General features: G+C 39.8%; 1 protein-coding gene across 3 annotated transcripts in view; it reads right to left on the bottom strand.

Moving 5' to 3' along the window:
- The window catches only part of LOC145981689 (ATP-dependent RNA helicase DDX54), a 55,843-nt gene that overhangs the window by 5,170 nt on the left and 23,086 nt on the right, over positions 1–27,587 (bottom strand). For 2 of the 3 annotated variants that reach the window (XM_083115083.1, XM_083115085.1), the window contains exons 6-11: positions 23,256–23,424; positions 21,343–21,553; positions 14,635–14,861; positions 10,950–11,147; positions 6,341–6,470; positions 2,480–2,669 (exon numbers count right to left, since the gene is read on the bottom strand). In XM_083115083.1, the coding sequence (XP_082971209.1) occupies positions 2,480–2,669; positions 6,341–6,470; positions 10,950–11,147; positions 14,635–14,861; positions 21,343–21,553; positions 23,256–23,424 (1,125 nt within the window). The remainder of the gene's footprint in view (positions 1–2,479; positions 2,670–6,340; positions 6,471–10,949; positions 11,148–14,634; positions 14,862–21,342; positions 21,554–23,255; positions 23,425–27,587) is intronic. The other variant, XM_083115084.1, reaches the window with a different exon arrangement.

Here is a 27,587-nt window from a genome sequence, read left to right as displayed (position 1 = left end):
TAGGTACAACTGTTTTTTCAGTGAAAAAGAAGGCAAAATAAATAGCCTATGGAAACAGCTGGAAAAGAATGGCTACGAGAAGGAGGATAGACTGGACATAAACAGAAGAAGGAAGAAAAGTCGCAGGGGAGAATTGGAAGAGAAAGAAAAAGAGAGGAGGTTTGGAATAAGGAGTATGGGAAAGACCACAGAAAAGATATGCAAAGTGCTTAGGGAAGTGGGCATTAAAACTTACAGGAAGGGAGGGAGAAGCATCTTAAGAATAGCGAAGAATGCAAACAAGAAAAAGGAAAACAGAGAAGAGGAAGGGATTATCTACGAAGTGAAATGTAAAGAATGTCAGAGTGTGTACATAGGAAAAACGAAAAAGAGGCTGAAAGACAGGTTGAAACAACATAGGGATGATGTACGACTTAAGAGAGAGAGAAATGCGATATTTAAACACACGAGAGAAACAGGACATGACATAGAGTGGGATGAGGCTTAGCAGATAGGAAGGGAGAAGAGAATGCTAGTGAGAAAATGGAAGGAAGCCAAGGAAATAGAGAAGAAAGGAGAAGAAGACACAATGAACTGGAATGGGGGACTGAAGATAAACAAAGAATAGAAGAAGGTGTTAGAAACAGTGGAAAGGACAAGAGAGAAAGAGGAGAGAAGAAGGAAGAAGAATGAAGGAAATAAAGAGTCCAACCACATTCAGGTGAAAGTACATTTGACAAGGGAAAGCCACCTGCTACATTGTTCCAGAACTACTGTCTAAAGTCTGGAGAGGAGTATTTTTGTGTATATATATATCATCCTGTTGTGTACCTGGTTACATTTGTACTTGGTGCAGAGTCTGAAGAAGACCTTGCTAGAAGGTTGAAACGTTACGTTTAGTTTATGTTTTATAATAAAATAAATTTCTGCCTTGGTCAGCATATTGAGTTTCTATATCATGGAAACAAGGAAGATTTCACCTTACCAGATCAATTCAAGGAGAAAGGGAAGGTGAGTGCCAACAGATGAAGGGGAGGGAAGACCAGAAGGAAAGGTTACAGGATGGAGGGGAGGGGGAGAAACAGCCAGCTATAACACCTGCAAGGTGGAAAAAACAGTTGTACCTAGGAGGAAATAAGGACACAAATTAATTCCTTAGAAGTGTAGAGTGACTGACTAGCCATGTGAGGTTGTGTTGTATGTGTAGCTTGAAAAAGTTCTGGGAAAGCAGAGCGAAACATCACAGATGAAATTGAATAAAAATAACTGTGTTAGATTATTTTGCACAGATCTGTACAGGCATGCATATTTTGTTTTTGACGAAATGTGAAATAACAGGCTGTAATGTTCATTTTCATGTTTTTTCAAAAGGTGTGAGGTGGATATTGTTACCATGTTTTGTTACGAAATGATGCAATGTGAATTGCAAAATAAACTCTTGAACAAGAAATTTAGGGTTCATTTACAGACATTACACCTTCTGAAGTTTTAATTATCCTGTGAGTTATGCAAATCACAGAACATATCTCAACATATCAAAATGCTAGAAATACGAGGGTCATCCAGAAAATAAAGACCGTTTGGTTATACAAGATGAAAAACACAATATTGGAAAAAACAATTCTGTTACATACCTGAAGCTTCCTTCACTTCTCTACATAATCACCTCCTACGTTTAAACATTTGTCGTATCTGGGCACGAGCTTCAGAATTCCCATGTTATACTCTTCTGCCACCAGTTCATTAAGCCAGGTGGTCACTGCATTCTCCAACTCTTCATCACTTCCAAAACGTTTACCGCCCAGAAACTCTTTCAGCTTAGGGAAAATGTGGAAATCGCTAGGAGCAAGGCCTGGACTATAGGGTGGATGATCACAAATTTCCCATCCGCATTGATCCAGCAATTCTTGAGTTGCACCAGTAGTGTGAGGGCGGGCATTGTCGTGCAGAAGCACATTTCCTCCAGAAAGCATTCCTCGCCTCCTGTTTTAGATGGCTCGCCGTAGTTTTCTTAGAGTCTCACAATAACGATTTGCATTGATCGTAGTGCCTTTTGGCGGAAATGTGCGAGCAGTCTTTTGTTTGAATGCAGTGACCACCTGACTTAATGAACTGGTGCCAGAAGAGTAAAACATGGGAATTCTGAAGCTCATGCCCAGATACAACAAATGTTTAAATGTAGGAAGTGATTATGTAGAGAAGTGAAGGAAGCTTCAGGTATGTAACAGAATGGTTCTTTTTACAATAAATATTGTGTTTTTCATTTTGTATAACCAAACGGTCTTTATTTTCTTGATGACCCTCGTAAATTTACCACATTTTGCAATTAAGTTTTCTCAGTTTAGTCTGGCAACCGTAAAATTGGTATTTTATCTTCATCAGCAAAAAATTCATGCCAGTCGATCCCTACTTGAAACTGTTATACCTGGTATGGGTACAAAGTGGTATTCAGCTCTCATTTCATTCTCCAGCCAAGGCCGGACTCACCAACTTTACTCACCCGTGCTCCGTGTGGTGGTCTGCCGGTTGATAAGGTATATAATGTTCTTTGTCTATGGTTGACCTTTTCTTCCTCGCCCGAATCTGTTCTTCCAAATTCCTATCCGGTGCAAGCACATACCTGAAAGTGCTACCAATTTCCTCTGCGGTGCTTGCAGGCAGAGTGTTCCTTCTGTCCAACGCTTTACCTGCTGAGATGGAAATCAATAATAATCAGGGAATGGATTTATGTGAACCACAAAATGTGTTAGATGTGTAAATACATATTTAGTTATTTTAATCAAAATATGGAATTAAATATGGACGTACGATAATGATAAATGGCAATTTTCATTGAGCAGGCAGCTGACTTATCTTTAAATGACACTAATTGTAATGCAAAATTCAAATACAAAATGTGCTTAATTTTTTGTTGCCTAAATAATGGATTTCCAAACTTTCTCTTAACACATTCCCACCCGTAAACGACCATTAAAGTATGTGCTTGTATTTGCCTGTAAACGACTAAGGTTGTCTAGCTGCGGTGTCCAATTTTTCAAGTTCTTTTGCCCCCCCCCCCCCCCAACATGTTGATTGTTGAACAAAAAGGGGTACACCATGTGACTTTGGGAGAGGTCTAATGCTGTACCCAAGAACATGTCGCCATGGGGCCCAACACGTTTGGAACCTTGGAGGACCAATGGGGGGTCATTGGTAGGGGACACCAGCAGGAAACCTTGAACAGGTCAGGTTTCGATCCACTGGGCTGAAAAAGTTGACAAGAAAGCACGATTTGCAACAACTAGGGGGCAATTTTGAAAAACTCGAAAATTCAACATTTTTTTATAATTAAGTTTGGATTCAGAAAATGTCAGGGTTGGTCGTTTAATTCCCCCTCCAAGAACTGGCCGTGAATGTGTCAAGTGCTGAAATGTGAACCCCCTCCTGTCGTCCCTAACCACAGATTTATATTCACTGAAAGTGAATTCAATATCGTGTGAAGTAATGGGAGTATATTTAAAATAGGCCTCATATTTGACCACGAAAGCCTAAGCTTGCACTCTTTGTTGACAATAAAGTTAAAGAGCGTGAATATGGAATATGTCAGAAAATGATTGAATATATTGAAATTACGTGTAAAAATAATGAAAATAACATTGATTTTAGCATAATACAAATATATGTATTTACTACAGCTGAGCTAATACCGATGCATCAGTCTACTGATACCAGCCAATACTTTCCTGGCATTTTGGTATTTCATGGGGTCTGCAAAACTACCACCAGACACTTTCGCAGAGCCTAATTATCCTGGAAATTATGCAAAATTTAAACTTTCTTTTTATTTTGCACCAATTTTCACAAGAAACTATATTTTGTGATTAAATAATATCTATTTTAATATTCTGATATATACAGTGCGGCAATTTGAAATAGAGACTGATTTTTTTGCTCGGTAGGTGATGCCACTGTGCACGCGTTCTGTGGTGCGAACAATTGACGCAGAGCTCGTTGACCTTGAGCGAAATTGCCGCTTGTGGCGTTGTTGAATGTGGGCACGTGTCGTGAAAGTGCATCGTGATTTCAACATGGAACAAAGAGCAAACATCAAGTTTTGTGCGCTCTTGGGTAAAACTGCTGCGGAAACGTTTCACATGTTGTAGCAAGTCTATAGGGACAATTATTTATCCAGTACGCATGCATTTGAATGTCTCCGGCATTTCAGTGAAGGACGGGAGCCAATTGAACACGACAAGCATCCAGGTGTAGCAGGGACAGTGAGAACACCAAAATTGGTTGAGAAAGTGAGGACAATCATTCCTGAAGACTGAAATTTCAGACAGACTGTTACTGCTGCATTTTATCTTGAGGTACTGAAACATTTTCATGACAGTGCCCCAAGTCACAAGGCTGTGAAGAACTTTTTGGCCCTAAATCGACTGTGTTGTCACACCCTGCCTACTCACCGGATCTGGCTGTGTGGTTATTTTCTTATTTCCTAAACCAAAATCTGCACTGAAAGGTTTCTACTTTTACGATGTACCAACAATCAAGAAAAGGCTAAGACATGGATTTTATACAGCGTTACACAAAACAAATTCAAGCAATCCTTCCATGCACTGGTAGGCATTGCGCTACGATCTGTGGATACAGGAGGGTCCTACTTTGAATGATCCCTGATAAGTTTCAATGAAGACTTGTTTATTTTTTACAGCACCAGTCCCGATTTCAAATTGCCGCACTGTGTAATTCTTGAATATTCTAAAGCAAATTTCTTGGCAATTTGATGCATATTATTGGAGAAGAATATTTACACATCAATATTTATCAATATTTTGAACAATTTTTAATAATTGCAATCCTCAAGTATCGGTATTGGTGGGAATTGGTAAAAGTACGAGCACCGGTATCGGTTCAAAGTGGTATTTCAGGCCTAGTATTTACATATAAATCTGTTCCGCGATAATAATGATTGTTTCTGGCTGATTCTCTAATAGTTCAATGTTTCGCAGCAGTGCTCATAAACGTTTCTCAAGAGCTACGATTTGGTTCTTTTACACTCATTTTCTTCCACTTTTGGCTAATCGCAATGATGAGAATGAGTGATTCAGGCTAACCAATATGCCACAGAGGCCAGTTCAAGAGCTAACAATGCAATTAAATCTAATATCACAAACCGTAATAGCTAAAAATGTTATAACAATGCGCAAGAGAGTATTAAAATTCTGGCACAAATACAATAGCACCTCATTAGCATGAACAGTAGTAACCACTCTTACCTTTGGTGTCAACATTCAATTTGCTTCCCACAGTGTTTTTTTATTTTTTTTAAAAATTTGATTATGTCCAGATATGTTCATCTGAACTGGGCCTAAAGTTTAACGTGAGCTGTGTAATGTGCCACCGCCAGGACGTGCCTTACACATGGCAGTCAGGTTGCGTCATAATGTGAAATCTATATGGCGGTCACTTTGACCGCTGCAGTCATTCTAGGTAGATTGTTGATTTCCTCGCAAATTATAAAACTTGCAAAAATTATCATTTGGAATTTAAATAACCTAAAAAATGACCACTCCCGTCGTTCTAGTGTTAATGTGAACTGTGCCATCACCAGGAGTCAAACCCAGGACCCTTTCAATAAAATGCAACAATGTTGCCACTATGATGACAGGGAGCATACCCCTCCCCCAAACTCCCTGTCCAGTAGGAACATTATGTTTTCAAGCATTCATTCACAATTTCACGATACAAGTTCTGCGACATTTTCAACTATTGCGTATTTTCAGAATTGTCACTGTCTCCCTGCTCTACATTAACACTGCAGTTTGACAACACTCTTGATCATGGATTTCAGTCTACCTTCCCGGAACAGTCCAGGGACTATGTTCATTAGGTCATTATTTGAAATATATCCATTGTTGAGTTGTTGTTATGGCTCATATTTCAACAGAGCACAATAATAATCTGCGAGACCATTGACAACAAATATATGGAGTGTTTAATGAATTCGGAAGTTCAGACCACCTAAAACCTATTTTTGAAATTTTTGGGACAAGGAAATAACAATAGTAGGATTCTAAGAAATGTATTTTTGTTTGGTTTCATCCCATCCAAATACAATGTACTACATTTAGAACTTCATCCCTACTGTAATGTGTTAAGTGAAATAACTTATGACTTTTTGTTAAGTGAACTAGAATACTTCAAAAAGCAGTCTCGCTATTAAATCAGAGAAATTTTGACACACAATGGGCAAAAACGATAATCTCCATGCAATCGATGATGGGAGTTTTTTCAGCGCAACAACTGCAGTGTTAATATCACAGACGGGGGAAAAGTAGCTGTCAGTGTTGCCACCTGACATAGTGAAACTGCACCATACCTTCTTGTGCCTTTAGCTTCTCCTCCAACTTCTTGTGGTACGCGCTGATGACCTTCTGATGCTTCTCCCTCTTCTCTTTCATCACTTTGACCAATGTACTCCCAGCAGTTGGCCCAACCTCGAAGATGGTCTGAAAGCAACACAAGGAAAAAACTTTTCAAACTACAGAAGTACATGTCAATGCATAATTGTTGCACCTTGTTTCTTCAGTCCAAAAAATTGGTTTGTAATCTTTGAGCAGATAACACATACTTTAAAATATTCAAGAAACACAAAAATGGTACTTACGTTTTATGAGTGTTATTTACTAGGTAAATGAAAAGGTAAAGGCAATTTTCACATAACATCTTTATTTCCACACAAGAAGAAGAACTACACATGTCGCTTCTTCCACATATACCCTGTGCACAGCAATGCACTTTTGGTATCGTGCAATCAGCTTCTGTATCCCGTCCGGAAAGAAGGTTTTTGTTTGCACACGAAGCCACGTCTGCACCGCCCGCTGGACCTCGTCATCTGACCTGAACCAACGACCACAAACAAACATTTTGGTGCACTAATTTACTATTGCATTTGCTGATCCGAAACTTATGTCGAAGAGTTCCGCCACTTGTGCTATTGTGATTTTTCGATCGTCCCTGAGAATGGTATCCACCCATTGGACATTTTCTTCTGGGCGTCCACTTCGACTTTCGTCCGTTACACTTGTGCGTCTCGCTTTAAAGAGGTCGAGCCACTCATACACCTTTCGTTGAGTCATGGTGCTTGCTCCATACTGTGCTAACAGCCGAAGGTGGATGTCGCCGGTTTGACTCCCTCCGACGACAGAAAGTGCAATACGGCACTCTGTTCCTTGATGGTGCATTTGTGGAGTGGTGCGTCCATACGTGTGACCTTTTTGCTCCGCACGTGTGACCTTTTTGCTCCGCAACACTCGACTGAATGGGGCACTCCAAGTATACACGTGGTGACGTCACACACACCCAGTCTTAGTTTATTCCTGCGAGAACTCAAAATTGCCTTTAGTTTTTGATTTACCCTAATATAAAACGACGTTTCGAGAATCTATTGTTCCCTTCTTCAGGTCCAAAACCTTCGGCTATGAAAAACTTTTCATAGCCACGTCAAGATATTTTAAAAACCAGGAATAAGAGTGTGAATTTGATATGGGTTAGACAGGAATTAAAAAACTATGCCTAAAACCTGTCTAACCCATATCAAATCCACACTCATATTCCTGGTTTTTAAAATATCTTGACGTGGCTATGAAAAGTTTTTCATAGTTGAAGATTTTGGACCTGAAGAAGAGAACAGTAGATTCTCGAAACGTCATTTTGTAAATAACATACTCATAAAACGTAAGTACCATTTTTTGTGTTTTTTGAATATTTTTAAATATTTTTAAAATATGTGTTATATTGTTATTGTGAGTAATTCACACATTCATAATGAGTAATCTTTGAGCATACAATCGTCACACAATCTTCAGACACAGAAGATTAATTTTGTAAGTCCGTGCTTTGCAACAATGTAAATTTTCTGAGGCCAAATATTTAGACTATAATGCACAAATCAATAACAAACACCTGGTAATGTGTTAACCTTTTTTTTCTTCCCGACATGTTAGTTTGCAAAACTTTCACGAAGAAAAGGTATATTTACAAGTATTCTATGCATTCTAATCTTGCACCAAAGACAGTTTAGTAATAAATGATTTCTAGGTCATACCAGCACAACTTTAAAAACTTTCATGTGATCATCACACTCCACTTTTTTTGCAAAAACAATTTGCATAAAATCTGTGACAATTATGCAGTGGAATATAGTACATCTGATAATACAGGGTGTTTAGCAAAATATATCCATTTTTTTTTACTTTTCCATGACTTTTTTATTTTTGTTTTCTTAACCTTTATTTATTCGACCCCTACTTATGTAAAGCTCGAAATTAGCAATTAAGAAATTAAATATATTTTTTTTATTTAATGAAAAACCCCTACGAAAAGGCAAGTTAAGATGAAAACTAAGCTGTTCTTTAAGAAGAGACTTAGACTTGCTTTATGTTTTAATGGACTGTAACGTGCAAGTTTCCGCACGTTCAAGTTTTTTTTCTCGCAAACTTGGATTTGGGTGCAGTTCACAACAGGAAGCATTCAAGGCACTGTGGATCTTATCTTCGTCTGTCTTCAGTCCACATGCACTCTCTACCCTTCAGTGAAGTAAGGTCAGCAACAACAGGAAAAATGTGGTTACTGCGCTGGTTTCTAGGAACCGATTGCGATCAGCTACTCCACGTGCGGACAGCTCTACAAGTGAGGACACCACATGCGAATGACCCGATGACACGATAGCAAGGACACCAGATACGATCAGTCCCCTGTCCATGCATCCCTGACCTAGACTTCATGAGAATGACACGAGGCAACAGAAATAACCCTGCCGATGGTTATTTCGGCCACATCCAAAGTATATAAACCCTAGTCACAAGAGTAGAGATGTGGTAGTCGATCAGCAGATCTGGGGTGCGGCCATGTAATACACTCTACACTCTGTGTGGCTCCTGTTATCACTCCTCTATGTGCGTGATTGTGTCTTCATCCATCTCATCCTATAACCACTCATCCTCATCTCCGCAAATAGCCAAAAGGGGCAGAAAAGCAAAATAAACTAAATCAATTAATTTATCATTGTGGTGGAAAAAATTCTTGACCAAATGCATAATTTCTTGACTTCTTCACCTCCTTTTGATTTCTTTACTTACTCTTGACTGTAATAATACATTTTGCCACAAGTATTTTGCCACCAGTACAGAAGGTTGTCCACGATAAAAATAGTCGACTTTGACTGGCCATCACGAACGACGCATTGAACTGCTGTTATGTCCCGATACAGAGCTGGCTACACTGGGTCCTGTACTAGATAACAGTATCAGTTGAGCACGATCTGTGGAACGATGAAGATAAAAGTGACAGCTGCCTGGGAGGGGTTCATTTGTGGACTTTCCGCCGCCCATTCACTCAGCAATAGTGAAACGGTGCAAAGAAGAGGGTTTAATCATCAGCAAAGCTGGTGTGGGTCTCATCATCAGACGATGTGCCCAACAGGCCCCTGCGGTACGTGGTCGGCTGGAAATTGTGAGGAGATCACGGCCCCAGCCCCCTCGAACCCCCAATACAGTGTGCACCATTAGGACATCAGTGACACACGACAATCCCCCAAGGCAGAGAAGTTTGGCTATACGGCACGGTATCTCAAAAGGCACAGTTTCCAACATCATCCGGAAGAACCTCTCATTGGCAGCACGTCACAAAGTGTGCGGACACTGCCTCACAGAGCGCCACATCCAGGAGAGGTTCACAAACGCCAGAAAACTGTATGAAACATACCTTGCAGGTGACAGTGGAAATGAGTATGTACCCTGGATGAGGGGTGGCTCTACCTAGATGAGACCAACAGAGTTCGATCTATTTTCTACCGTCCAACAGACCAGAAGAGCCGTTCTGACTTTGTGCTGCAGTGCAAGGAAAAGTTTTCCAAGGATTTCTGGTGGTGGCTGGATATTGCAGTTGGAGAACGCTGCCACTCGTCAAAGTGCCTTCCAACACCAAAGTCAACGCAGCTTACTTCCAGGAGAACGCTATGGCCCCTCTGTAAGACACACACATCCCCCACCTGTACGGTGACGAGACCATAATGAATGTATGGATCCACATGGACAAGGCCTCCAGCCATACCGCTCGAGCATCCCAGGCGTTCTATGCAAGGAAGGCAGAAGAGACAGGAATTCGAGTGATCCCATTTTCGTCCATCCCTGTGAAATCCCTGGATGCCTCACCAATGGACTACTGTGGGTTTAGACTCCTCGAACAGGCACTTGCTCGACGCCGTCCCCGTACCTTGCAGGGCCTTGGGAAAGTTGCCGAAGGGGTATGGCTAGACATTCCCTTTCCTATTCTATGCAGGAGTTTACTACAGTGGAAACTATGCTGCCGGACGATCGTTTGGGCCCTTGGCCGTCACATCGAACACAATCGGTGGTGGAGCAAGGGGATTTACTAGCCAGTTGCAAGGTTCAATGTAGACTATTTTTATTGTGGGCAACCTTCTGTATTGAAGTACTGACATAAATTGATACCAATACATGAATGGCAGTGGAGATGAAAATACTAAGGAGTATATTGGGGAAGACTAGAAGGGATAGAATAAGGAGATACGACAGACGGTGGGGGTGGTGAAGCTTCAGAACAGGATGAGATGGTTCGAACACATGAAGAGGATGGATGCAGAAAGACTACCAGTAAGAGCTTATAATGCGCAAGGAGTGGGAGTAAGGCCAAGGGGGAGACCAAGATGTCTGTGGAAAGAGCAGATAGTGGAGAGTGTTAGAAGATGAGGACAAGATTGGAACACTATGGAAAGAGAGGAGAAGAGAGGAGTAAACTTAAATTGTTCATTGACTTCAATAATTAAGCCACATTGGATCTTTGGTCTGTGTCTGGAAAGTCCTTCTCGAAAATTCTGATCTTCTTGATAAATCACTATGATATTCCAATTTCTGAAAAATTACATGTGGCAGTGAAGAGAATCGTAAAACAAAATACATACTCACCGTATGTGGTTTGAATTTCTTCATCTTGTCGAGAAACATGAATTTCTCTAGCTCCCCCCCAGATGAATAAAAAAGAGGGTGAAACCCTACTGAGAAGAAGTTGAGCTGCTTCGCTCGCTTTACGCTCTCCACTGAAGCTCCTGGCCGAGACCTCAGATACTTCTTGTACGCATTGCTGATCACTCTCGTCATGCTTTCCTGTGGAAACAAACACATCTGTTAGAACAGGACAAGGGATAATGGACTTTTGATACAGTGTAGGCTTACTCAAATGTTAACTTTATAATAAGATTCAAGTTTTCTCCTTAAGAGGAGTGACTTAGGTTACTGAAATGGTACATTCTTTACAGAAAATCAGTGGCAAGTCACCAACAATTTATTTCATGCCCTACTACACTTCTATAGTGGGACCACAAACACAATATTCTGCACAGAGCCACATGGCTTGTGCATTGTACAGTAGACTCACGATTAGCCGAGCTAATTGGGACCAAGATTACCTCGGATACGGAAAGACTCTGATCATATGGAGATAATGTGCTAATAGGTCGTAAATGACGAAACAACACTTAAAACTGTATAGTAATTATTTATTACTAGTACAACATAAATGACAAGATTACTTTTTCTGCTTAGAATAGGCCTACACAGACTTAAACAACACCGTAACAATCAGATACGCCGACAATGTAACAAATATGTGCAGCGCGGACGGTGACTTGACTCCATAAACAAACAGGGGTGTGTGTTATGAAGCACGATGTTTTCCAACCACTCCCTCGGTTAATCACGAGTCTACTGTACTTGCACCTGGAGGGGAAGGTGTGTGAACCCTTCTGGTTGATCTTTTTTTGTTTTTGGTCACTCTGTACAGAATTTGACTACCCTGTGAATTAATAACCTTGATAAATACACTTCAAAATTAAAATTCTCCTAGAAAACAAAAATAACTGGAGTTCACAAACTTTTTGGTTCATTATTCAATGAGAAAACTCATCAGTCCATGCATATCTTTGCCATGATGGTCTAGTCGGTAGGGGATCTGATCTGGGAGACCTGGGTTCAATTCCTGGGGTGGGTGATCTAAAGTAGGAATTTCTCCAGCCTTGTCCCTGCACAAAAGCATCTCTAGTGCTCACCCAGCCTCAAATCAATGGGTACCACATCACCTCCAAAATGGTTGACATCGAGAATGTGTGGGCCCTACCCCCAAATCCCCTGAATGTGGTGTCTTCATGACATGTCTATATATGCACAGGGAACTTTACCTTACCAACACATCTTCGCAACAGTCATTATACAAGTATTTTATTGATTGGCCTATTTCCAATTTTTATAAATATAAATTATATATTTATTATATATAAGGTGTGGCTAGAAAAAACCGGACTGTTGCTACAAAATCTTTTATTGTTTATTTTGTACAATATGAACATTATCCTCTTCAAAGTACTCCCCTGCGCTATCGATACACCGCTGGAAATCTTTTTCTGAAACCATGTTCATGACTTCCGTCGCTTTGATTTTCATAGATTCTACGGTCGTAAATCTGGTTCCTTTCAGTGCTGATTTGACCTTTGGGAATAAAAAGTCGCACGAAGCAAGATCCAGCAAATACTCTATGTGATCAAAAGTATCCGGACACACCGCGAAACGTGTGTTTATCATAGAGGGTGACACAGTACTGCCGTCTACCGCGTGGAACACATAGTCAGCGAACTCAGTAGTCTGCAGACAGTGTGAGACAGCAGTATGGGATGGTCTGAGGAACTCACAGACTTTCAACGTGGTCAGTTGGTTGGGTGCCACTTGTGTAGGAAGTCTGTGTGTGAGATTTCCACCCTCCTAAACATCCCTCTTTCCACTGTTTCCGATGTTATAGTGAAGGGATGTGTACAACCCAAAAGCGTGCAGGCCAACCTCCCATGTTGACCTCCAGAGACCATCGAGTGTTGAAGAGGGTCGTACAGCATTATCATCAATCATCCATCGCCACCATCACACAGGAATTCCGAACTGCATCAGGATCTACTCCAAGCACCATTACTGTTTGGCGCAAAATGCGGCAACTTGGTTTCCATGACCGAGCAGCTGCCCATAAGTCAAACATCACACAGACAAATGCCAAATGCCGCCTCGTGTGGTGCAAGTAGCGTCGAAACTGGACCATAGAACAGTGGAAAACCGTTGTGTGGAGTGATGAATCACAGTACACAATGTGGCGATCCGATGGTAGGGTGTGGATGTGGCGAATGCCTGGTGAACGGCATCTACCAGCCTGTATAGTGCCGACAGTGAAATTTGGAGGTGGCGGGGTTACAGTGTGGTCATGTTTCTCCTGAAGGGGGCTTGGCCCCCTTGTTGCTTTACATGGCAATGTCACGGCTCAAGCTTACGTTGACATTTTAACCGCTTTCATGCTGCCTACCATCGAAGACCAGTTGGGGGATGACCATTGTGTCTTTCAACACGACCGAGCACCCCTCCATACTGCAGGGCTTGTGGGGGGAGTGGTTTGACGACAACAACGTCCCACTAATGGACTGGCCTGCGCAGAGTGCTGATTTGAATCCCATAAAACATCTCTGGAATGTTTTGGAATGCCGACTTCGTGCTAGACCACACCGATCTACATCAATACCTCTTCTCATTTTGGCGCTCTGCGAGGAACGGGCTGTCATTCCTCAGGAAACTTTCCGACACCTGATTGAAAGTATGCCTGTGAGAGTGAACGCTGTTATCAAGGCTAAGGGTGGGCCAACACTGTATTGACTGCCAGTGTTCCCGATGGAGGGTTGCCCAAACTTGTAATTTATTTTCAGGTGGGTGTCCGGATACTTCTGATCACATAGAGTAGGATGGATGTTCTAACACGGATTCCATACTTGGCCAAAAAAACCTTGACTGACAATGCCGTGTGGGCAGGAGCATTGTCCTGATGAAGAATCCATGACTTGCTTTTCCACAAATCAGGTCGTCATCTTCTTACTTGCTCACGAAGGCTTGGCAGCACCGTAATGAAATAATGTTGGTTGACAGTTTGACCATCGGGTACACTATTCGAATCAATTCACCGACATTTGAAATGTTTGATTCAGTTTTTGACGTGCAAGGCCGTCCAGGACGCGAGTCGTCCGCAATCACTTCTCGTCCGTCTTTAAACCTTTGAAACCACTCAAACAATTGAGTGCGTGATAAACACTAATCTCCGTACACTTCCTTCATCAAAACGTAAGTTTCTGTGGCAGATTTTCCGAGTTTCATAAGAAACTTCACATTGATACGCTGTTCCACTTTCACACAACATTTTTCCGACGGAGCACAGATGTACGGTTCACTTCGTCCACAAGCTACAGCGGAACTGAGCACCGCGCATCCTGGGCAATCACACGGTCGATAGGCAGGATATCACATTATACACTCATGCACCACTTGACCTTGACGCGCTTGCCGTTTGTCGACAGCAACATCAATCTGTTTTTTTTCTAGCCACACCTCTTATATATTATAAATATATATATATATATATATATATATATATATATATATATATATATATATATATAATAATTTTATTGGCAGTTAGCTTATTGTCAATTAACTTTTTGATGAAATAACGTGTTTTCCAGTTATATTCAACAATTTCCAATGGATTCCAACACCTGTAGTTACACAGCATGCTTACCAGATCATGGGACGTCTCAAGAATTTTCACCCCCATCAGCTCGGATTCAATTATCTCTGGAGGAATCCTGCCAATGAGGCCGTCCCAATCGCCAGTTTCCACCTTCCCGAGAGCTGCCATGTTCAGGGGCCGGCCCAGGAAGAGATGCACATCCAGGAGATAGGCGAACTCATCTGGGGCAACTAGCGAGTAGGCCGTTCCACTACGTCCAGCACGAGCACACCGTCCTATCGGGATGAGGGAAGGGGAGTTTTAATCAGACAACAAACAATTCAACATAATTCAACACTTGAGATATAGTAACAGCTTACCACCCAGTCCGGAACCTTACAAACATCCTAGTCCAGTGGATCCCAACCTTTAGGTTCGTATTAAGAAGGCAGCAGGGAAAGCTTCCTACAAGAGTTGGCGTATGAGCTGGTGCGTTGTCGTGCTGCTGATTTGCCGGGCGTGCTACGCTCGAGCATATACAATGTCCTGGTAAATTCATTTTTAAAAAGTTGATGCCCTGATCACAACAATTTTACTCATAAATACCATTGTATTTTATACCTTTATACATCAATTGCTATGTATCCTTGAAATTAAATATTTATAAATAATACAACAAGTATGATTACATGTACGCATTTTAAATCTATAAAAAGTTCCCCACTACAAAAAATGACCCTCGAATATAACAAGATCTCAAATCATTTGGTGCATCTGGATTTTGGTATGACACAGACCAAATTTATGAATATGTTAAAGGGATATTATTCCTAAATAATGGATTTATTATAGGATGGGATTTGTCATATTGAAGTTTGTTGTAATGATATATTGTTTTACCCCTGTTTGTGGCAATTTTGAGTGATTTAGGTGAAATGGGTAAATATCCAAACAATTCTGTTGTCACAGTTGAGTAGGAAACCTGTTCTGTCACGAAGATATATATATGTATTATATGTATTTGTGTGTGTGTGTGTGTGTAAAAGAGGAAGGAGGGAGTGTGTGTATATGCGTAAAAGTTGCAACTGCAACTTTGAAGGTGTATAAATAATTAAATGACTGCATCTATAATGGTCCAAACCCTTCCCATTGGCTTAGTAAACATTTTGCACTAATTGTACAATCAAATAAATAATAATTCAAAATTAGTCAAGAGACTATATTGATTGAAAAGGTTTTAAAATTTACCAAGTACATCTTTTAAAAATACAATCTTAACTTTAACACATATTAAATGAACTAAAAATATTATTATTATTATACAGGTTAATATGATTAACATGCATAAAGCCACTATTTACATCCAAATTGTTTAGAGAAAATGTCTGTAATGTCTAAATGTTTATAATTTAAACGTGATTATTAATAACATTATAGTTAACATAATAAATACCTAACAACAATTACTATTAAAACTGTAATATTCTTGGCTGATATATATATACTGACATGTTTGTTGATAAATATAAATATTTATTAATGAAAATTGCTGTGCAAACAAAATGACATATTTCAGGAGCATCTATCACAACCCAGTATAATTGATACCAGGGCCCAATGGTTGAGAAATACTGTCCTAGTCTACAATAATCCAGCACCTCACGATGAACATCCTCCTGCTTACAAATGGAAGTGCCAAAGGTGCTAAATTTGCAGTCATCATCAAATCTCTCACTCTAAAGATTCACACTGACCCAGGCAACTTTACCTTCCACCCGAAAGGAACCTGTTACACCCCGAATCTACCTCTTGACCTCAAACGTCTGTGGTTGCTTTTAAGTGGGGTGGAAACACCCACAGCTCTCAACGTCAGGATCAAAAGCCACCCTTCCATTGGGTATTTGAAGTAGGGATGGAACAGATTAATCGGTACAGTGGGATGCATAAGTATTACGAATCAAATTGTCCATCACCGTGTGCATTCCCTTCATTTTACGCAATGAGAGCTTCAAGAATTGAAAAACAGCAAGTAAGCTACTGACAACCTATACACCAACAAAAGTAAAAATCTATTCCTCAAAAACACGATGCAAGAGAAAAATTAACCCTCAGTTGGTATACGTGTTTCAGAGTAATGTGGTTAGTATATGGTGAGTGTGGTGATCACATACGAATTTCATTGTTTCTTGACATTTTTTTAAATATAATTTTACATTTATCACACTAAAATAGTTTATAAATATATATATTGCCTAACATATATCACTTATATGTTAAAATTTATCTTATTTATTACATAACAAAATGATATTCTTGTATCACAATATTACTGATTACCTAATACAAGAGACAATTTTTCACAAAAAACAACAATTTTTATAATTTTATTTTGAATTTAGTTTTGATATTAACTAATTTGCATAACATTAGTAAGAAATTCAATAATTTATTACTTGTTGACGGAAGAGATGTACAATCTACTTCGTAGTTTCATCATGTCCAATATATTGAGGGAAAAGAACACGTAAAAATAGGCTCATTGTCGTGAGGAGTTTGAACCATGTTGCTATCAATATCGCTTTTCATTGACTCCTCAACAACATTATCATCTGAGCCCTGAGAATCAAACACTCTGCCCAGATATTCTCTTTTCTCATCACTCGGTTCAGCAAGCCATGCTCCGAACTGCCGTTGTTCTTTCGTAACGAAAATCGGGTTTCAAGTTCATTCAGCCAGAAATAGGGACAGAAAAAAGTGAATTAAGTAAAATAATTACTGAAGAATCAAAACAGAAATGCAACACGAATTCAGTGCACACAGAAATAAAATATGAGTGCAAAAGAATGGTTAAGAGGTTGGTATACGTGTGAGCATGGCACTCACAAAACACGGACTGTCATGAAAATGACACATCTGCTCAGAGAGAGAACAGTTCCACAACCTATAACTGCTATCACCTGGTCATAAACATTCCAAATGACAGCTACACAACACCAGAAAGTAATATCATTATCTGGGTATGAAAAACTTACAATTATATCCCAGGGTGAATGCCGTGCTCATACGTATATCAACGGAGGGTTAATGAAAATAGTTATGGACAATTTGCTGAGCAATACTTACGCAGCTGTAATCTATTGGTATCGGCCGATATAGGCATATTGGTGTACGGATCAAATTACTGATAATTTTACAAATCGAATATATCTAAAAATATCTTACAATTTAGTGCACTATTCTACTATTTTGTAATAATTTTTATGGATATAAACATGTCCAACTTTTAAAAAAAAGTTAATGTCTAAATATGCAGCTTCTTTTGCATTGCAGTCAACTGGTAACAAACATATGTCTGTTATTGATTGATTGATTGATTTTCTTTATTTTACTTCAGTTTTTGTGCCACTTTTGGCTAATTTGCGAAGATGGGGATGAGTAATGATGATGATATTGATGAATGGACACTCATAAGCATCCATGCCCAGGCCAGGATTCGATGTGCTAACCACTCCACCACAGGGGGCGGCTAATATCGGTTATTGGAATTGGTAAATTTTATATCAGTATCAGCCAAAAAAATTGCCCTATACATAATTTGAAGTAAGTGTCCGTAAAGTAAGAAGTCAAGGAAGGAGAAAAAAGAAGTGTCGCTTCAAAGCAATGAAAGTGAGACCTCCTGCACCTGTAAATTTCATAAGGTCATTGTTATAGACTACCCCCAAACCCCCTTATGATTTCACCTGGTTAACAAATGAATTGCAACAATTTCTTTGAGAAATTTCCTGGGATGCCCAACAAGCAACCAGCGTCTAGAAGGACAAAAGTGTAGTATTTTACAAGCCAAAAATGGCACGGTGAGCACCATTGTGGGAAATGTTAGGAACAGAAGCATGCATATGACTCCCAACATATCAAGTGATGCAAGAGCCAAACTGCTCCTGCACCATGGCTGTGCAGTCCTAGACATCATAAAAGGTGGCGCAAAAGTCATCATCCTATTTGAACTGACCTTTATTTTGACATCTTGTTTATATCAGTAATGTCTTGTCAGTTAAATAGAAGATACTCAAGAAATATTGTGTGTGAAAATGAATAAGTATATTCCACAAGAACACTGAAGAATTGTGACAATGTTTTCTAACCCTCACATTACCAAGCCGGGAATTCTGACTACCCCAGCTTGATTTTTCCCTATAATAATTTTATCTCAACAGCTGCATACTTGTGGTTTCATGACTTTGTCCTAAAATGATTGAAATTGTATTCACTCTCACGACTAACTCAATTTTTTTGTTTTTATAGTTATTATTGACGGGATATATTGGTGGGGTTGTGAGACTACCCCGCTTGGTATGAAATGTCTTATCTTCTTATCTGTCAAAAATGAAGGTCTTACGAAATATGTCTCTCATTCATCTTCGTTATTTAATTTTTCCATTGTTGAGTTTTACCATACATCCATTGTTTAGTTCAAATAACATACCAGGTGGTTATAATTAAAGTGACGGTGTTCAGAGTGGTACAGCACGGGCTGTAATGAGAGTAGCAGTCTGAAACTTCGTAGATATGATAATGAAGCAATGCGCTCGCGAATTATGCAAAAAAAAAAAATAGTTAAAATTCTCGCCACCAGGGTAAAAAACGGCGCTGTAAGCAGTCAAAACGTGGAAATTTCCATAACTCTGATGTCAAAGTCGGTGAAATTGCCTAACCATTCTGTGAGATCCCTGGTTGTTGTTGGTGACGCTTGTTGCTTTTTCCTTTAGTAATGTTCATGTAATTCGAATAGTGAAATTGTAGCGATATTTTATTACAAAGAGTATTGTTTTCTGCGATTTATAGTGTTTTTCCTGTAACTATACCAAGTTTTGACTGCTTACAGCGCCATTTTTTACCCTGGTGGCGAGAATTGGAACTTTTTTTTTTGCATAATTCGCGAGCGCATTGCTTCATTAGCATATCTACGAAGTTTCAGACTGCTACTCTCATTACAGCCCGTGCTATACCACTCTGAACACCGTCACTTTAATTATAACCACCTTGTATATTGTTCTCTATTGTGTCAGGTTACTATTGTTGAGTTGAATTAGAGCGCGCATACATGGCAATGCTGCACTAGTGTCAACATACGGTGTTTATGTTCAGTTTAAATACTTTTAATAATTTGAAAAACTGTATTTCAATACTAAATAAAGATATTCATTGAAAATAACAGAATCTAAAAACAAATATTACACTAAATCACAAAATTGTATTGGGGTAGTCAAAGTACCCTGCTTGGTACAATAAAGGCGTCGAAAAGCTTGGCAACGGGAGGGTTAAGGAATAATCTCTCTGTAATCTTGACACAACGAGAATTTAGATGACATTTTCCCAATCGTCCAGGCACGTCCCGCGATTTGACTGCTCCAGAATTTTTTCCTTTGGGGATATTTGAAGTCACTGGTTTATGTGAATAAGCCAGAGACGTTACAGCAACTAAAAAACAATATTCAGCATGAAATCCCCGCAGATTCTTTCCAACACCATGGAAAATGCAAAAGAGTCCAAATTTGCATCAATTCGAATGGTGGTCATTTATTGGATATTATCTTTAAAAATTGAGGACATAAAACTTACAAGTGTCCATAAAAGTTTAACACAAAAAAAAAAATACTTTGTTTAATTTAAAACCCAAGTCATAGGCTAAGAAAATCAGGTGATGACTTTTGTGCCACCTTGTACTTTGCACTCCGGCTATGGATGAGCACAGGTTCAAGTCTCCTGCGGGAAGCGTAACAATTTTTCTCCTGAGATTTCAGCCTGTGTATGGGACTGGTGGTCACTCACCATCGTGAGGAAATTGGGCAGCTACGAATGAGTAGCTTAACCCGGTCGTGAAAACCTACAAGTGAAGGTTCGTCATGCTGACCGTAAGTCAGCTGGTTGGACGATCTACCACCTTCGGTGAGTGAATGACTAGGATCAGGTGGGAGTGAGGTCAGCAGTTAGTAGGTAGGCACGGGCCCTCAATGGGCTACTGTGCTATGGATTATTATTATTTAGGGATGGCCCGATATGAAATTTCGGCCGATACCGATAAAGTACCGATATAAAATTTACCGATATCGATATTCTACCGATCCGATATAAAATTACAAATGGTCCTTGAAGAATCTGAAAGGTTCATTGACCTCCTTAATAAATTGTTTCAATGTGACTGCAGTACAAGAGAAGTTGCATATTTAGACATTTACTTTTTTAGAAATTAGAGCATGGAGATTATCCATAAAAATTACAACAAAATGGCAGAATTTTGCACTAATTTATCAGATATTTATTGATATATCTACCGATACGCCTATTTCGGCCGATACCGATGGAGTACCGATTAATCGGTCCCATCCCTATTATTATTATAAGAGTCAAACTGAGTGATGCAGCCAGATCTCAAAAGAGGTGAATAGGTTAATCAGATCAGTTATAACCATAAGGTGTGTAGTACATGTAAATTCCGCCATTGTATGATGGCAGCACTGCCAAGTGGCAACAGCTGACCGGCAGGGTCGAGTGATTCAAGTCCGACACTTGCTGTACAGACTGTGAGCGGTGCACGATGCTTGTGTGCAATCCGTGTTTCGAAGTGGGCTGGCTGTTGGTACTTGTAAAGCTGTAGTATTCGTGTACTATGTTTTCTTTTTATTTCCTTTTGTGAAATAAATCTGTTGTTCAGCATATGGCCTTTCTATGCAGTGTGGTGATACAGTTTAATCACGAAACAAGAAGAATGCAACTTACCCACTCTGTGAACGAAGAGCTTGGCTTTGGCAGGGAAGTTGTAGTTGATGACATTGTCCAGCAGAGGGATGTCCATGCCTCTGGCAGCCACGTCCGTTACAACCAGAACTTTTGTCCGTCCGGTCCGGAATTTGGCAGTGTTGATCTTCCGTGCTGCCGAATCCAATGTGGAGTAAATGTACGTGTTGCTGATCTCTGCTTTATTCAGCAACTAGAATCCAAAAGCATGCAGTTAGTTTCACAGCTATTCACTGCAGTGAAATGAAATAAGACCAAATAACAGCATGTACATATAGCAGAGCTGAGCCCGATACAGATGTATCAGAAAGTTTGAATAGGATAGTAAGTACGCTCTCATACCCTTAGGTATGGGGGATCTTTTGGGAATGTAGCTCACTAATCATCATTCATCCTTGATGGTAAAGCACACTCTGCTAGTGGTGAGCTTGGTGGTAAGATGCTAGAGGTACTAAATTTACACACTTGAATGGCAACACATGACACTTGAGTTTCACACCCCTAAAGATTGGATCAGCATGGCTAATGTATGGATATACTTGTTTCTGTACTCCAACTGAAGATCTGCTGGGAGAGGTTATGCTTGTGACTGTACGTAGAGTCTGACTTGCGACTAGCGTTAACACGCTCTTCCTAGAACCTCCTCCTCTCTCTCTATTCAATCGTAACTTGCTCCTCAATAACTGAATTGGAACTAACCTCGATCTCCCTGCCTTCCAGACATTTATTGCAATTCAATTTACTAAACAAATGCACAGTCAGGCCTGTAGCCTCTTCCTGGATACCGCTGATGACCAGGAAGAGCTTCGGTGCTGTCTGACACTGCACTCCTGTGATGTTTCTGAATATTTCCTGATTGGAAAACAATGGTTGAAATGACTGAAAGTTGGGAGTTCGTTGTCCATAATAATTAAAAGATACTACAGAACGTTATGGTTCTGATACTGGCCAATTCTATTTCGGCATTTTGATTGTTTACTGGTCTTGCAAAATATCCATGCAACACTTTCATGGAATCGAATTATCCTAAAAGTTACGTAAATTTAGTTTCCATTGCTATTCCACTAATATAATGTATTTTTTTTTATTATTATTATGTAACGGGTATTTTAATATTCTGACGTCATTTTTGTATAGTTTAAAGCAGTGGATCTCAAACTTTTTTCTCATCGTACCCTTTACTCCTAACCAAATGTCTAATGTATCCCCACCATAGGTTTTCTACGAATAGGGGAGTTTGGGGAATTTTGTTGGGTACCTGATTGGTGGGGCATTTTTGAAAAATAAACTCTTATTGTTAAATTTTAAAATATTGGAACCAGTAAGAGTATTGGTTCATCCCTGATTAAACCTTTTATGATAATCATGCAATTTAGTTGTCACATACTATTGATGCAAAGTTAAATAAAAATTTTCATTTGGCATAATTCATAAGATATTTTGAGTCTCTAAATATGTTGTGGGGTACTTCTGATTGATTAAAATTTCTGGGTACTTCGACATGTGTGGCTATTTTGCACCTTTCGAAGAGAGGAAATTTCCCCTTTATCTAAAACCCTTTAAAAAGGGGTGTAAACAGCCCTTTGAGAAAGGGTCAAAGTGCAAGTTGTAAAATGACCTGCACAGCACATTAAAAAATGGCAAGGATAGTTTCAAAATTTAATGAGAAACAATGTAAAAGTCCCGCTCTTCACAAAAAACTAAAAATATTTGCTAAAAAACTGTCGTCTCTGAACATGGATGATAAATCATTGGCAAGGCTGAAACTCTGCCTGAGGAATTTAGAATCGGGACATTCGAGAGGAAGGGGCATTTTTGAGGATCTGCAAGATGCCTACACGCTGTAAAAAGTATCAACATCAGCAGAATCAAGTGCAATGAATGAAATCACTCACCATATGCAGGTAGTCGACATGGTGCTTTGTGGCAGCAAAGATGACAGTCTTAGCTTCACGGGAAATGATCTGCCTCAGTAGGTAGAGAAGAATCGCAGACTTCTCTTCCGCCCGGCAGACAATGAACCCCAGCTTCAGCAGCTCGGGAATTTTTGTCTCAACATCCAACCTGAAAGGAATAAAGACAAAACCATGGAAATGGAGAACTGCAATGTGTTTTACACCCTGGAGTTTATATTCGATGTGAAACTGGCAATAGTGCACACCATCTGGCAATGCATCATAAGTCAGAGGAAAGCTATGATACCAGGTGTAGAAGTATGAAACCGGAATTTGTTTGCAAGAAGGAAACGGCTGGTGTTTGCAACTGAGAAACAATATTTTATTCAAAGCAAGCTCCATTGCTAGTTACACATTTCTCCCACCTTTCCGGCAGGTTATGAATGACACACCAAAAAAAAAACGTTCTTCTTTTGAAGCGAACCAGTCCGCGAGCCATGTTCGTACATCTTCATACGAATTGAAGCGCTGTTCTGCAAGAGCGTCTCCCAATGAGGCAAATAGATGATAATCTGAAGGAGCCAAGTCGGGAGAATACGCCGCATGCCTTAGTATATCCCATTTGAAGGCCTAGATCGTTTCCCGGACCCGTTTTGCTGTGTGTGGTGAGGCGTTGTCATGGAGCAGGATGACCTTGTGTTGCCTTGATTCATATTCCGGCCGTTTGTCATGTAATGCTCGATGTATATTGATCATTTGCTGTTGGTAGCGATCTGTGTTAACGGTTTCACCGGATTTTAGCAGCTCATAATAGATGACGCCCCGCTGATCCCACCAAACACAGAGCAGTGTCTTTTCTCCAAAGCGATTTGGTCTTGCAGTGGATGTCGATGGTTCGCCTGGATTCACCCACGATTTACGACGCTTAGGATTCTCCAAATATATCCATTTCTCATCGCCGGTCACTATGCGATGTAGAAACGACTTACTTTTGTATCTGGCGAGCAGCATTTGACAAGTGGTCTTGCGGGATCCTTGCTGTCTTTCATTCAGTTCATGCGGAATCCATTTGCTCGCTTTCTGCACCTTTCCCATAGCTTTCAACCGAAGAGAAACGGCTTTCTGCGTCACATTCAATTGTTCCGCGAGCTCCTGCTGCGTTTCGGTATCATCTTCATCCAATAGAGCTTGCAATTCGTTGTCTTCGAACTTTTTCGGAGGTTTCCCACCTTCCTCGTTTCGCAAGTCAAAATCGCCACTTTTGAATTTCTTGAACCACTCGAAACACTGTGTTTTCCCGAGAACATGTTCGCCGTAAACTTCGACGAGCATTCGATGCGATTCTGCGGCGGCTTTCTTCAAATGATAACAGAACACCAATGCTGTCCGCAAATCGTAGTTCGTAGGCACAAAACTCGACATGTTCCGGGTGTGCAACACCTTCCTCTGTCTGGCACTCGGGTTACTGTGTTCAGATATAACATCCTCGGGAGTGGCGGGCAGCAGCTGGCGCTGCTTACGCGATCTTCCGTGCCCTCCACTGCCGGCTAGCACAATCTATCGGCCAATTCCGGTTTCATACTTCTACACCTGGTAAACATCTCATCGACTGCTTGTACAAGTGGCAAGTTGTGACAAGAAGCAGGTTATGGTTAGTGCAGTTTCTCATGAAGTGGTTACTTCTTGTGTGACAGCAATGAAGGAGTACAATTCAGAGTTACAATGTGCGATAAAGTTTTGTGTAAACCTTTGGGAAAACACCACACAAACATTTTCAAAAAATCAAACATGCCTGTGGAGAGTATTCTGTGGTGAGGTCACGAGCATTCAATTCGCACAAGGCATTTTTGGAGGGCCGTGAATTGTTTAAATATGAATCCCATGCTGGAAGACCTTCAATTTCAAAAACTGACAATGTGGAACAAGTGCAGAGTCTTGTGCGGTCTGTCAACTGAGGGAGAGAATAATAGGTGAAACCAAAATAATGCACCTTGTCACACGGTGATCTCTGTGAATGAAATTTTGGTTAAAAAGAATGTTCCTGTGGTTTCTCAACCCCCAATTTTCATAATCCGAGTTCCTGTGACTTATCTGTTCCCAAATTAAATGTCCATCTCAAAAGATGCTATTTTGGGACGGTGGATAACAGTTGAGGATGCTGTAACTAAAGGCGATTCCAGTTACCAACTTCCAGCATTGCTACAATGAGTGGGATCAATGTCTCCATCAGTGCCTCCGAAGGGAACCATTTGAAAGAGATAAAAGTTGATTTTTAGTTTGAACACGCGTGTACAGAGGTATGTTGAAACAGTTTATTACTGTATTGACAGACCTCATAAAAAAGAGAAGAAAATTGATTTGACAATTTGCATAAGATTGTTAAAAAAGAACATGATGGTACTTTAGTAGTTGGCTACTTTGGGGAATTGCAAAGAATCACAAGTACTCCCCCATCCCCTATCTGGCCGGCTAACACAAGGGTACATGGGCCTTGCCTTCTCCTTTCTCTGAAAACTAAAGAGCATAACAACAGTGTGTCCAGCTCCCATAGCTTGTTGCCAAATTGATTGGCAAGGGACACACTTCTGCAACAGATGAGTAAATGCTTACAGACAGGTACAAGCTCGTAAGCATAGATTATAAAGGTTCATAGCCTTGATTGTTCTATAGACTAGGGTGTCAAATGCTTACTTGTCAAATTTGTTGATGGGTTGCTTGTATTGTTCAAACTTGGAGACAGTGAAGCAGGTAGGACAAGGGTATGCAAAATTGTATTAGCTGGAAAGATGCTTTATGAAAAATTCTCTAACACTGGTTATTGGCATCCCACATCAAGATTAACATAGATAAACTAATTTTAACAAACACTCTAACATATTGGGTGTACAGTTTTTGGAGAGTAGGCAACACTTCCTTCTTCGATGTCATCTACAAGTTGATAAATATATTAACTTTAAAAGATCTGACATATGTATTGCTACCTATCGCAAGTGCACTGACACAACTTACATGTTGTCATCTACCAACAGCTTTGCCTGATCAGTAGGGGCATGAATATTTAGTTTTTGACGGAAAAACGAAATTTGAAAAAACACATTGTAGTGTTATTTTTTTCATGTTATTGAAAGGTGCGAGATGCATTTTCCTACCATGTTTTGTCACAAAATAATGCGAAATGAACTGCAAAAAGCGAAATTAACTCTTAAACATGAAATTTAGGATTTATTCACCGATGCGACACCTTCCGAGATCTGAATTATCCTGAGAGTTATGCAATTAACGGAAAATTAATTAATTCTGCTGTTAATATTGGAGAAGCGAAAATGGACTCCTTTACACAGAAATAAACTCAATGCTATGATAACTACATAAATGGGCTATTAGAAGTGAAATGTTAATTCTGTGGAATAAGTGTAGTTTTTAAATCAAATTTAGGATTATATTCACAATTTTAAAACCAAAATGTCTTTTTATATACCACTTCCCATCAAATTTTTCACCGCTATAACACCAATATTTTATTTAACGCCTTTGAACCCGAAATTGACTAAGTTTTTGTACCGAAATTTTGCTTTTTTATTTACCAAAAATATGTGCCTCTACTGATCAGTCTGAGTTAAAAGGAACATTTTGTGAAAAATGTCCAGATCGAAGGGAAATTCAAAGACACAGTTAAACATTTTAGTTTCAATTTCTCTTGTGTGTAAGTCCAGTGGTCCCTCTCTAATCTGCTCCCCCCCCCCCCACCAGTAGTCCAGCGTTGAGCATGTGGGGTAAACAAGTTACTGCATGTCGGTGTCAGAGACCTTGGGACATGGTAAACACTAGGCTTAGTACAGCTATCTGTACATGTCATTGTTCCACATGCAACCCCACGTGCACAGTTTTTTGTCTATCAGTGTTAATTACATGTATTGTTGAGTGAAAAACGTCCCTACAGAGCAAACTTAGAACAATACCTGACAACACTGCCATGGATTCCTTCACTACATCCATTACATGGGCAGAAGAAAATGGTGTCTCCGTGAGTGATACCTTGGTGTTAAAACGACTTCAAGAAAAAGTGTTAAAAGTGTCATTTCAAGCAAAGAAACAAAAGAAAATTGACACTTTTTTAGACCTGATCCCTCAAAGGAATAATACAAATACACTGTACTACAGTGCAGAAATGTAAGTTTTTATTTTATTTTTGTTATAACGTAAATTTAACGCAGACCACAGGACTGCTGGATTAACAAATAGTGGAGGTTTATTTTTAAGAAAGAACACGTTTTAATAGCAATATCTATGTTTATTTCACAAAATATTACAAAATATGTACGTATGTACATA

This window comes from Lepisma saccharinum, chromosome 30, assembly GCF_977018435.1.
Source record: "Lepisma saccharinum chromosome 30, izLepSacc3.1, whole genome shotgun sequence".
Classification (NCBI taxonomy): Eukaryota; Metazoa; Arthropoda; class Insecta; order Zygentoma; family Lepismatidae; genus Lepisma; species Lepisma saccharinum.
The sequence above is the reverse complement of the archived record's forward strand: the minus strand, read 5'-3'. Positions and strand labels throughout refer to the sequence as shown.